Here is a 12,347-nt window from a genome sequence, read left to right on the forward strand (position 1 = left end):
GACTGGGGCGCGGCTCCGCAGCCCGCCTCTGCCTCCGGGGGCCGCCCCCCAGGCGTCCAGGGGAATCCCTGACCCGCGGTCTCCTGACCACCCCCGCTGACGCCTCTCCCGCCCTCCTCCCGCGTGCGCAGCGGGAGCCTCCTGTGCGGACGTGGGGCCGGGCCGAGGCGGCGGGGCGCGGGTCCTCCGGGGCCGCCACTCCTACAGCTAGTGCCGCCGACCGGCCCTCCAGCACGGGCCGGCTGAGACCCTAGGGGCACCCTTGGGGACCGACCGCGTGACGCTGATTGGGCTCCTGGGGTAGAGCGCGCTGGCCCGTGCTGAGCACTGGCAGGCGGGAAGGAGGAGTGTGTGGCCCGCGGGTCCTGGGGCGCAGCGCGAGGACACACACTGCGCGCACCGAGCAGGCCGGGCGTCCGGGCCCGGGACAGTACCAAGCAGGTTTCCCACGGGAGCATTGCGGTTTTGTCGTTGGTGCTTTGCGGGTAAAGACAGCCCAGGGCCTCCTCGCACAAGCCGTGCAAGCTCCTTACCTCCCGCCTCATCTGCAGCCTTGTTTTTACCTCTAAGACAGCTCGCTCTGCCGCCCAGGCTGCAAATCCTTTGTGTGTGAGACAGAGTCTCACAGGCTGGCCTTGCGCTGTGTAGCCCAGCTGGCCTCAAACTCACAGCCATCCTGCCTCAGCCTCCCAAGTGCTGGGATTACAGGTGTGTACTACCATGCTCGGCCAGGCTCTAACTCTTGGGTTCAAGGGGTCCTCCTGCCTCAGCTTCCAGAGTGCTGACCACAGGCGCCAGTGCCACCGTGCCAGCCACTTGCAAGGGGTTTAACTGACAGGTTGAAAGCAGGCAGGCCTGAATCCCGAGGGTGCTGCTGCATCTGAGGGGTCCCTGAAGACCCTACACAGCTCAGGTGGGTGTGGGCATCCCTTGGGGGAGCCCAGCAGCTAGATCCAGCCTTTCTGAGGGGAGGTGGTTGCCCAGCAGACAGCTGGTTGGTCACTTGAGGAATTGGGGGTTGGGACTTGAGCCGCTGTGGCGTGTGGGCAGCGGGGCAGTGCAGAAGAGGCGGTGGGGACCGGGCAGTGCTGATAAGGGCCCTTGGTGGGAGGTAGCAGGTGACCCTCTCCTACCTGTGGCTTGTGGAAAGCCTGCCAGGGCTTCCGGCATGGGAGCCCCGCCGCTGCTCTGATTAAGTTAAACCTATACTCGAAATTATTTTTTTGTTTGTGTTTTTCAGACAGTCTCACTATGTAGCCCAGGCCGGCTTCATACTCACTAGGATCTTTCTGCCTCAGCTTCCTGTGCTTCCAGTGCTGAGATTACAGGCATGTGCCATGGTGCCCAGCTCTGTAGTGACTTCTTATAGTTAAGAATTTTAGCTGGGTATGAGGATGCATGCCTATAGTCCCAGCCCTTCGGGGACTGAGGCAGGAGGATCCCCTAGAGTTTGAGGCCAGGCTGTAATATGTAATGTGTTGGGGTTTTTTTGTATGGGGAATTGAACTCAGGACCTTGTGCTTGCCAGGCAGGCGCTTATGCCACTGAGCTATATACCGGCCCTAAGCCTGTAATATGTAGCAAGACCCTGTTTCAAAAAAATTCACTGCAGCTCTCCACTGTGTCGTTCTGCACAGGCTACCACCCGGCGGACGTAAAGGGGCTGCTGACCCAGGAGGTGCTGGTCAGGGTGCTGGGGACGCAGGCTTCCCCTCTGTACGTGGTTCGCTTGTCCGTTTGTGTCCGGGGTGAGCCCAGCCTCGGTACAGGGGGCCTGCCATACAGTCCCTCCTTCTGAGGGGCCGGTCACCTGCTGGACAGACCCCTGCCCGGTCTAAGGTGTGGGGGGTGGGGCGTTGTTATCGCAGGGCCCGGTCTTCCCGGAGGTCTGCAGCGCCAGCAGCGACCAGCAGGGGGCAGCAGAGGGCAGGCTGGCCCAGGGAGGGGCCGAGGGCTCCTGATCCGCCTCTCCCTCCCCACCTGTGACCTAAAGCGGGGAGGCGGTGGGTGTCCTGCTTGGGATGCACGAAGAGCGCACCCCCGAAAGTGTATGAGGCTTTGTCTGTGGGCTCCTCATTCCCTCCGGCTCCTCTGCCGGGGTAGGTGACCCCGCAGGCGGGTGGAGGCACAGCCCCGCCCACACCAGCCTCAGGACCCTCCCTCTCCCTGTGAGCCCCGGAGGCCGCAGCTGGGCCCAGGCCGGAAGCCCTGGCAGGCTTCCCCACCCCGCAGGGGAGCGGGGTCCTCCGCCACCCCCACCCAGGGCCCTTGCCAGCACCGGTGCGGACCCCACCGCCTCTCCTCCGCTGCCCACGCGCCACGGAGCTGAGTCCCACCCTCTGGGCCGCCCGTGCAGCCACCAGCCCCACAGGGACTCCAAGCCCCTCCCAGGTGCCCCTCCAGCTGGGGCACGTGAGATGGGCACCTCGGCCCCAGGGGGGCTTCAGCCCGGGCTCCTGCTCTGCTTGTCCTTGGGGGCAGGCAAGGTGCCCTCAGCTGCCACTTAGAGCAGGGATGCAGCAGCCTTGACAGACCCGCCCGCCTGAGACAGTCCCATTCGCCTCTTTATTGTCTGTGCCCCCCGCTGTGGCTCGTCGTGGGGTCTCCAGGCTAGAACTGGGGACAGAGTGGGACCAGGGTGCCTCGGTGATGGCGTTCACAGGGCCCGGGATTGGGCTTCACAAACCGCTGACCGGATGTCCCTGGCCGCCAGAGCTCCGCCTCCACCTTCTTCCAGCCAGGCTGCTCCAGCGGAGTTTGCTCTGGGCAGAGAGGGGCATCCTCAGCCCCTTTCCTCTTTGATCAGCCTGACTGCAGCCTCACACAGCCCTGCCCCGCCCACCCCGCCTGCCCCTCCAGTGCCCCCGAAGCCCACCTGTCCCCCACAGCCCCCCAGCGTCGCCGCTCCTCCCTCCTGGCTTCCTAGTCTGTGGCCCTGGCTTGCCCCAAGGTGGCCCATGAGGCCGGATGCTGCTGGTTTGGTTGCATCATGCCACCCTGCCATGCACCAGGCCTCCCCAGCGGGCAGTGGGTGCTCAGGCTTGGAACCAGCCCTCCAGGTCCTCGTAGACCTGGCCTTGGGGCAGGTAGGGGTAGCGGGCACAGATGGCACAGAAGCGCTCCCGCCAGTCGGTGAGCAGCTGCACACGCAGCCGCTGGCGCCAGGCAAAGAAGCCTCGGTATCGGCTCGCGTTCATGCCCGTGAGGAAAGCAGCGAGCTCCCGGGGGGAGCTGAAGTCATCCACATGCACGAAGGCATCGGGGGGCACGTAGGCCTCGTAGGTGGCCCGCGGGGGCCCCAGCACCACAGGCACAGCCCCGGCCCACAGTGCGTTGCGCCAGAACTTCTCCGTGATGTAGTCTCGGTGCTGAGAGTTCTCAAAGGACAGGTAGAAGTGGTACCGGGCCACAGTGGGCACCAGACAGTCCGTACACAGGGGCCGCCCGCTGGCACGCCCAAACACGTCCACCTGCAGGTGGCGCACCAGCTGCCGGTACACCTGGGCACGCCGCTGCCGCTCCTGGAAATTGCTGACCACCCAGGCGGCCAGCCTGCTCTTGGGTGGCAGTGGGGGTGCGGGGCCCGAACGGGGCTCCAGGCGGCCGTAGGGCACAAAGATGTCTGAGTCATTCCTGTAGCTCAGCACCCAGTTGAAGATGCCTCGGAGGCGATGGAGCCCGTGCGTGTGGCTGGGAGACTCCATGGAGGCCCAGACCCAGGGCTGCCCAGGCGGCCGCTGGGCCAGAGGCAGTCGGGCCCGCTGAGTCTGCAGCTCGCGGTGATGGAAGACCACCACACTGGCGCTGGCCAGTAGGCTTCGGTTAGTGCTCAGCACGCAGTGGGCCATGCCATAGCGGGCACAGGTGTCACCTGGCAGCTCTGGGGGCTGGTCTGTGAAGGGCCAGTGCCAGATGAGGATGGTGACCGGGGGCTGGGGTGCTGGGGCACCCCCCGGGGCTGGTCCCAGCAGCCATAGGAGCCAGAGGGCCGAGAGCATGGCCCCCACTGCCAGGCACCCCCAGGCCCGAAGCCTCCGGGTAGGGCCTCGCCCTGCAGCAGGACAGAAAGACAGGCTGTCACCCCAGGCTTGGAGACACGCACAGGTCCCCACACCCCCCCACCCCCGTCCTCTGGACGGCAGACACTCACCAGCATTAGTCATCCAGAGCCTCCTGCAATCAGTCACCCCAAAAATCCAAGGTTCTCAAATCACAGCAGCCACCCTGGCAGTGGCGCCCTGAAATCACGGCTCCGCCCAGACTCAGTGGGTGCCTGGAAGTCCTCCTCTTTCATCTGCCCAAGGTGAGGGCAGCCGGGAGGCCTTCCTACTGCAGCCCCGCCCTGCCCCTGCCCCCCAGCCTCTGGCGTCAACCACTGTCCCCACCCCCACCCCCAGCCGCCAGGAGTGGGGTTGGCGACAGGAAGAACCTCAAGCCAGGCCCCTGCCCACCCTTGCCAGGCTCCAGACAGCCCCAGAGACAACTGGCTGGGCACAAGGGGGAGGAGGAAGGGGCCCACCTCCCAGGAGAGGTGCCATGTGGGCACCCTGAGTGTTGGCCCTTCCTCAGACTGGCACCGCAGGCGCCACCTACACAGCCTGGGTGCCGAGCGAGAGCAGGTGCACTTCCCTAGGGGGCAGCAGCCCCTCCCTGTGGCATCACCCACTTCCCTGCTCCCACCCTGTGCTGGCCGAGGTCTCCCAGGCGCTCAGGTGCCGCAGAGGTGTGTGCTCAGCGATTTCAGGAGGCTGAGGTTTCTCACGGGGCACTCCACCCCTCCCCTTTCCCCTCGAGGAGCTGCCTTGGGCCCTGAATCCCGATTCGGGAGGTAGAGGCACCACAGGGTCCTCTAGAGCTCAGCACGTGCTGGAGGGGCAGACCCGAGGGACGGGCCGCTGCGCCTCCCCTGCCGGGCCTGCAGGCCAGGCCCCAGGCCCCCGGTGGGATAGAAAGGGCTCCACTCACTGACTTCCTTTTTGCAGCCCGGGGAGGGGGCTTTCCAGGCTGGAAAGGGAAGGAGTCGTCCTGTCCCTGATGCGGACGAGCAGGGCTGGCGTCTGTGCCGGGAACAGGAAGAGAACATGCAGCCTGAGGTCCCCTCTCCAGTCAGCCTGGTGGCCGGCTGGCCGTGGAGGTCAAGTTCCTTCCCCTTTTACCCGGCGCCTCTGAGTAAGAGACGCAGCAGTCCAGGGAAGCCAGTCTGGAGTGGCCCTCCAGGTCACCTCCCAGCTGAGCTGCTCCCAACGGTTTTTCAGACCACCTGCTCTGCATCCTGGGACCCCACATCCCCCCAGGTACAGCCATACTTGGCCACATGTGGTGCCGGAGCCCCCAAGCCAGAGGTCCCAGGAGGGGCAGCCGCAGGTGCTGTTAGCTAGGTCTGCAGCCCCAGCCCTGCTGGGCCCCCACACTCCACTGAGCCCCATGCTGTGTCACCCAGGGGCCCCAGGGAGCTGCTGTCTCCTTCAGCGATGGCTCCACGGGAAGACGAGAGTGCGGTCAGGACGGGAACCAGGCAGCTGGGGCAGAGTGTAGTGGGTACGGGTGAGCCTGGGGCAGTGGCAGTTGCAGCCCCCCACGCCCTGCGGCTCGCCTGGCTTCCAGGCTGCGGTGGGAAACTTGAGCAATGGCAAGGAGGGCGGGCGGCTGCAGAACGGTCCGAAGCAACCTGCCAGCCCAAGACAGCCTTGCCGGCCACCCTGTGTCGGAGAGATGCCTGTGGGGTGCTTGTGCCTGTAGCCCCTCCCCTGGCATCTCTCCTCACAGGGGACCCCAGGGGAGAACACCCTGGCTTCACCCCACCTCTTCTCTCTGCATGTCTCCCCCGCCTGCCAGCCCAGGGCCACCAGCTTCTGGTTACCAGAGCTGCTGTCCTTCCTGTTTGTGCCGCCAGGCTGGTGAGGCCCCGTCTTAGCCTCGCCCACGCCCGCAGCCGGCTCCCTTCCTGGGTGGACTCGAAGGAGCCTCCCCTCCCTCTGCCAAGGTGCCACTGAGCTGCTGCCCAGCTTGTAGTGGGTGCCCTGTGTGTGGGAACCTGGTAGCCCTGCAATGGATCAGAAAAACAGGGAGTGGGAGAGTGTGACTCAGGGAAAGCCGGGGGGCCTCCACCTGCTGTCTCCTGACTCCTGATCCCTGCCAGGCCTCCAGACTACCCCAGCTCTCAAGGACACCAGTGGGTACCCAGCCCCTGCTCAGCAGCCCAGGGGCTAGCAGAGTCAGAACCACACTCTCTGCCCAGCCAGGGTCTCCTGGCCACTCCAGGCTCCCAGGGGGGCACACTCAGCCGAGATGGAGGGCAGGTGGTGGGCTGCAGGCTGCTACCACTGGCACACAGCAGCACCCGGACTAACAGGGGAGTGAAGGACTTTGCCCCAGCCGGAGAGCCTCAGGGAGCCAGGTGAGCCTGTGCTGAGCTGGGAGAGACCCAATCTGGGCACAGGGGCCCCCTGGTGGCCATGGCCCAAAGCGACTGGCTCCTGCTCCTGCTCCTGCTCCTGCTCCTGCTCCTGCTCCTGCTCCTGCTCCTGCTCCTGCTCCTGCTCCTGCTGAGCAAGCAACCAGAGAACACTTTATTTTGCGTGAAAGGATGGGGCTGGGCCCACTTTCAGGAAGAGGGGTGTGTGGAGAGACGGGAACTTGTAGGCTGGCAGGTAGCCTAGGGGAGCCCGCTGGCCCAGGCAGCAGGAGGTCAGTCCTTCAGGACCGCCCAGGGTGTGATGCTGGGGCCCTGTGGTGCGGGGCTGAGCCAGGCCTGGCCCCTCCCAGCAAGCCCAAAGTTGGGGAGCACACACTCCCCCTGAACATCTGCAGCCTTCAGGCCAGCTCCAGGACCTGTGGGGTGGGGAGCTCTCCAGAGACTCATGAGGCACACCCCGCTTTGCATGTCTTTTTCTGTTCTGCACCAAGATCCACTCCCCGTGCCGCATGGCTGGTAGGAGGCTGCAGCTGGGGCAGCAGCACTGGGGCCGCCCACCGGGCTGGTGCGTGTGGGTCTTGGTGCAAGGGGAGGACACTGTTCCCAGACTCTGGTGCTGGGGTTCCCCAGGGCCCCGTGTTCCGGGCCATGCATGGTCTTTCCCCGCAGTTGTGCTGAGCAGGGCACAGCTCCCAGGCCTGTGCTGGGCTGCGGGTCATCGCCCCTGGCCCGTGCTCTGGGAGGCACCAGCCGGGTTCTTCCAGGGCACTGAGCGCAGCTGTGCCACACTGGGCTTGCTCCAGTGAGAACCAGGCATGGGAGGCTCAGGCTCGGGGGCTCTGGGCCCCAGCAGGGCGTCGGGCTGAGGTGAGATTGGCCTCTTGCTGCTGCTGGGGAAAATGACCTTCAGCTGCACAGGGACACGGGGATGAGGACAGGGCAGTGCAAGGGTTCCCAGGCGCTGATGCGGAGAGAAGGGTAGAGGCTACTGTGGCCTGGCCAGACCTCGCTAGGACCGGGCTCTGGGCACTGAACGGCAGCCCATCTGCACCTGTGCCAGTGGGAAGAAGGGCTGCTACTGAGCACTGCGTGCAGAGTGTGGACACGGATGGGCTGAGCCGCACGGGGACCACCAGGTAAGGGCCCCGGAGGGCACTGCCACCCTTCTCCAGCCACGAGACCCTCCAACAGGGTCTCTGAGCGTGAGAAGACGGGCCTTCGGGATAGACTGCAGACTCCCCAAAGGTCCAGAACATGGAACACAGCAGAAGCCAGGCGTGGTGGCGCACACCCGCGATCCCAGCACTCAGAAGACTGAGGCAGGAAGATCTCCAAATCTATCCCAGCCTGGGTGACAGTCCCATCTCAAAATAAAAAATTTTACACCAGGCTTGGTGGTGCACTCCTGTAATCCCAGCACTCAGAAGACTGAGGCAGGAGGATTGCCATGAGTTAGAGGTCAGGCTGGGCTACATAGTGAGTTCAAGGCTAGCCTGAACTACACAGCGAGACCCTGTCTCCAAAAAAAAAATATTTTTAAAGAGCTGGGGCCTGGTGTATAGCTCAGTGGCACAAGCACCTGTCTGGCAAAGGCAAGGTCATGAGTTCAATTCCCAGTACCAAAAATAAATAAATAAATGGCTGCTGATGTGGCTCAGTGGGAAGGCCTTGGGTTCAATCCCCAGTACTGCTAAATAAGTAAATTTTTAAAAAGATGGCACATGAAAGGTGGCTGCTCTAGACCCCAAGTGGCCAGCAGGGCAGGTACCCAAGCATCACCTGCCTTGGTCTGAGCCTAGACTCCAGGGAGCCCTGACCCAGGCCCTGCGGGCACTGTGAGAGAAGCAGCCCCGAGTGCCAAGTGCCCTGCGCCCTGGAGGAAGGCCCCAGCCTCTCTGCTCTGTTTCTGTCATCGCCCAGACGGCTCAGGTGGGTGACGCTGCACACGTGTGCCATGCTTGGTGCTCAGCCCCTGCCCTGCCCCCACCCCACCCCAGTGCTCAGAGACTGAGGCTCCCACCTGGGAGCCCGCCCAAGGTCACAGTGGAGTGGAAGTGCAGGGTGACCGAGGGCTTCCCTAGCCGAGGGGGCTCTGGCCCCTGAAATGTACTTCTTAGGACAAACCAGAGCCCCCAAGCAGGGTGACCCCATTCCTGCCAGAGCATCATCCATTCTTTCACTTATTTATTTTGGTTTTTCTTAAAGACAGGGTCTTGCTATGCAGTTCAGACTGGCTTTGAACTCACCACATAGCCCAGGCCAGCCTTGAACTCAAGGTGATCCCCACCTTGGCCTCCCGAGTGCCGGGTGTGCACCACCACGCCCAGCTGCCCCATCCACTCTGGAGGGCCCTGCCCATTCTAAACTACTTGCCCCGCTCATCTCAGGGCTGTCCAGGACCTGGATCTGCCCCCTCCCCACCACTGAGGGGCTCTCAGTGACCCTTGTTCAGCCCCATTCGGCCGAGTCCAGCCCTAGGTATTGAGAGTCCTGGGTCCATGCTGGAGATCTCAAACCCCTCTGCCTGGAACACCCACTATATACTGCAGGAGCCCAGGTGGACGGCAGGCAGAACAGTGCCACTGGGTGCCATATCCAGGTGTGGCGTCCAACCCTCTCCCAGCCCTGTTCATCCCACACATGGGGTCTTCCAGGAGGTCAGCACCTGGACCTAACTGCACCTCCCTCCCCAACCGCAGGCCACAAGTGGGCAAGGGTGAGGCCACTGAAGAGAGTCTGGGTGTCCTGTCCAGCCCCCGGCCCCTCCAGCCAACCCTCTTCCTGGGGCACAGATGCCTACTTGGGGTCCCAAACTGGGGCGAGGTGGCTGAGGATGAACTGAGCCTCCCACACAGCTGGAACCACAGGCGTGAAAGGTACTTTAATTGGCTTTTGTCTCCAGAATTCCCCACCGGTGCCCGGGCTCTAGGGTTCCCCCGCTCCTGCCAGCGTAGGAGGTGCAAGGAGACCAAGGTCTCCCAGCCCGTGGCGGGGCTCTGTCTGGCAGGGGCCCTGGGCCGCTGCCAGCCACGGCACTGGCACGGTGAGCAGCGTTCTCTCCGAGGCTCCTGCGCCGTGGGCAGCGGTGAGCAAATGGCAGGCACAGCCTGGGTCATGGCAGCGGGGGCGGTGAGCGGGGTTCTGGCAGGGGCGCCGGCAGCGAGGCGTGGTCAAACAGAGGATTGCGCACCTCCATCTCCCCGGTCTGTGGAGGTAGTTCCAGTAAGGGTCAGGCTGGAGAGGCCCAGCTGGGGAGCCCCAGTCCCTACCGGGGAGCCCCCCTGTGCCTACCGGTGCGAGGCCGGGACACTCGTATACGGTGAAGTCGCCGTCTTCATTCTCCTCGTCTGAGGAGATGGACTCCAGCTCCTTGGGCGGCTCCTTGTGCCTGGATGAGGGCGGGGTCACCGTGTCCTCCCACGCCCTCCAGGGACGGAGGCGGGCACTGAGTGCACCCCGGCGGGGGGCGGGGCACGGGGACCGATCTGCAGGCGGGGGGGCGCTCACCTCTCCAGGCACAGCATCTGCTGCCTCTGGTGCTGGTAGTGGTACATCTCTGCGCTGTGCGCCAGCCGCTGGTCCCCAGGCTGTGGAGACGGGGGCGGGCAGGGTAGAGGGGAGGCAGGCGGTGGCTGGAAGTGTGCAGCGGGCAGCAGAGCAAGGCCAGAGCATGGAGGGGTGCGGCCAGAAGGGACCCAGGTGGAGGCTGTTGGGGCGTGGCCAGGGGCTGGGGGACAGGGGCAGAAGTGGGCCACACACCGAGATCCGGGGCGTCCTGGGCGAGCTGGGTGCCTTCGCAGCCGCATAGTCAGCCTTCCGGGTCAGGTGGATCTCTCGCTGCAGCCTGCGGGAGGAGAGGCTGAATCCGTTGGGTGGGGGGTCTGCTGGCCCCGCCTGGCCCGGGCCTGCCTCTCCCCGCCCGCTCCCAGCTCACCTGCACCAGCACAGTGTGGCTACAGCCAGGGCAGCAGCGCCAGACACGCAGAATACCACCAGCAGCACTGCGGGAGGGGCGTGGTGAGGGGTGACCCCGGAGCCGCCTCCAGTGACCTTCCCACCTGCCCACCTCAGCCGGCCACCTACCAAGGGCGAGGCCATCGCCACGTCCACCCCGGGGCTCCAGGGGCACCATGTGCACTGGCCTAGAAGACACTGGGGAGCCCAAAGAGGTGCGGGGTGTGGGCGTGGGGGCTCCCCGAGGAGAGGGCAGGCCGGACTCAGGTCTCTGACCACGCTCTGAGAACCCCAGGGTAACTGCCGAAAGAGGGGGGTTTGATCAGCAGGACCAGGAGGCTGGCCTCAAAAGTGGGCACAGAAAGGCCAGGCACGGGTCTCACCAGGCTCCAGGAGCCGAGGTCCATCCTCAAGGAGGGGCTGTGCCATAAGCTGTGAGTGCTCGGCCTCCTTCAGCGCCAGCTGCTGGGCCAGGAGGTCGATCTCATCTTCCAGCCGAGGCGGGGGCGGCCCCTCCCCTGGGGATGACAAGGGCTGTCAGGTGCCCTGGGGACCTGGTGCCAACTCCAGGGCCCCACTGCAAACCGTGTTGCTGTGAGGACGACTGGCAGCTTCCAGACTTCAGGTTCCCAGCAAAAGCGGAGGCTGGAGGAGAGGAAGGAGTGGGGTCTCCCCCGGCCGCATCCGCAAAGAGAAGGGCAGGACACTAGGCCAGCACAGCCATCCCTGCCCACGCCGGTGACCTGCTCTGGCACAGCAGGGGTGGGGCAGTGACTCCCCAAACATGGGCAGAGGCTGAAATACAGCTGTACATCAAGGCTGCCCCTTGGGTGGGCAGCACAAGGGATGGCAACACAGGGGACAGCTGGTGCTGGACTCCCACCAGTCTGCACCGTGGCTGCCCTTCAGACAGAATCTCCTGGGTAGACACCCATACACAAGCTCAGGAGCACAAAGACAGCAGCACCCCTCTCCAGTAGTACCCCCTCTGTGCCAGTCACCTCACGAAGCCTCTGCCCCTCAGCAGCTCTCTGTAAAACCCCACCCACCTGAAGGCATGGACTCAGCCACTGGCCATCCTATTACCTGGGGACAACCGCATTGCCCAGGACGGTGCTCACGAACACCTGTTGGGGCGTGGACATTGCTGGGCGGCCCCTGAAGGTGAGAAGTGGGATCCTCCGGGGCCACCCCAGCAATTCTGACCCTTCCTCTCCAGAGGCTGCCCACCCAGCGCAGTCTGATGGCCCTGGCTTCAATCCAGCGACCCAGCTCCAGGCCCTGGAAAGGATGGCAGGGCTGTTCCCAGAGTGAAGTGAGTGGCCTGTGGTACCCAGAGGACCTGGAGGCCTGGTCAGGGGGCGAGGAGGCCGCCCCGGCCCTGCACTTGCCCATACTCTGCGGGCTCTCCCATACCCTGTGGCTGGCGCATCCTGGGCACACACAGCCCACGCTGGTCCTCTTGGAAGTGCTGAAGGCAGGGCCCGCAGGCATGTGCACCTGGGGGGCACCTTGCACGCCTCTTCAGGGCACAGTCTAGGCTCCCGGGGCAGGCAACTGCATCTGGGAAGGAAGCAGAATCAGGGCGTCACAGCCCTCTGGCTGGGGCTCCCCTCCCCCACAGCGCTGGCTGGCCTGGCTCGGCCATTGTTCTGGGCCGGCAGGCCTCTCCTCCGCCCGCCAGGACTCAGAACCAGGAAGCAAACAGTTCCAAGACTTATGGGAACCACAGTGCCCCACCCACTCCCCAGAGTCCATCTTCCCTGCCTGAGCAGCTGTCCACACAGAGCCTGGCCGCAAGCTGACCCTCACCATCCAGCCGGAACAGGCCTCTTCTGAGCAGGACTGTGCAGCCCCCCTAGCTCTGGTCTCACGGTGCCCCAGAGCAAACTGGACCCTCCATCCAGACTGGGAGCTCCAGAGGGTCGGCCCACTCACTCCGGCTGGACAGCAGCAAAAGGTGCTAGGCGACTTCCTT

The 12,347-nt window shown here is 64.6% G+C and overlaps 2 protein-coding genes across 2 annotated transcripts; both read right to left on the bottom strand.

Annotated features, from left to right (window-relative positions):
* Window positions 1-2,541: 2,541 nt before the first annotated feature.
* Window positions 2,542-7,798, bottom strand: Fut7 (fucosyltransferase 7 (alpha (1,3) fucosyltransferase)). The gene is made up of 2 exons (XM_013506551.1): window positions 4,966-7,798; window positions 2,542-4,051 (listed from the first exon to the last, which is right to left on the bottom strand). The coding sequence occupies exons 1-2, from the start codon at window positions 5,081-5,083 to the stop codon at window positions 3,036-3,038; spliced, it is 1,134 nt and encodes a 377-aa protein (XP_013362005.1). The 5' UTR covers window positions 5,084-7,798; the 3' UTR covers window positions 2,542-3,035.
* A 1,473-nt stretch (window positions 7,799-9,271) lies between these two features.
* Npdc1 (neural proliferation, differentiation and control, 1) lies at window positions 9,272-11,932 on the bottom strand (the record flags this gene model as incomplete). Its single annotated transcript, XM_013506720.1, is given in 8 exon segments — window positions 9,272-9,620; window positions 9,707-9,803; window positions 9,923-10,002; window positions 10,175-10,259; window positions 10,350-10,416; window positions 10,499-10,669; window positions 10,753-10,887; window positions 11,786-11,932. Coding segments are annotated over 8 exon segments (875 nt in total), but the record flags the coding sequence as incomplete, so codon positions are not given.
* Between the last annotated feature and the right edge of the window lie 415 nt (window positions 11,933-12,347).

This window comes from Chinchilla lanigera, unplaced genomic scaffold (genome assembly GCF_000276665.1).
Source record: "Chinchilla lanigera isolate Chin_1 unplaced genomic scaffold, ChiLan1.0 scaffold00112, whole genome shotgun sequence".
NCBI classification, from domain to species: Eukaryota; Metazoa; Chordata; class Mammalia; order Rodentia; family Chinchillidae; genus Chinchilla; species Chinchilla lanigera.

Bases quoted from the DNA above. Each gene is read 5' to 3' on its own strand.
- Fut7 (XM_013506551.1), bottom strand. From the start codon at position 5,083: ATGTTCTCTTCCTGTTCCCGGCACAGACGCCAGCCCTGCTCGTCCGCA. The intron at 4,052-4,965 runs GTGAGTGGAGCC...GTCCTGCTGCAG, and splicing joins GGGCTGCAAAAAGGAAGTCA to GGCGAGGCCCTACCCGGAGG.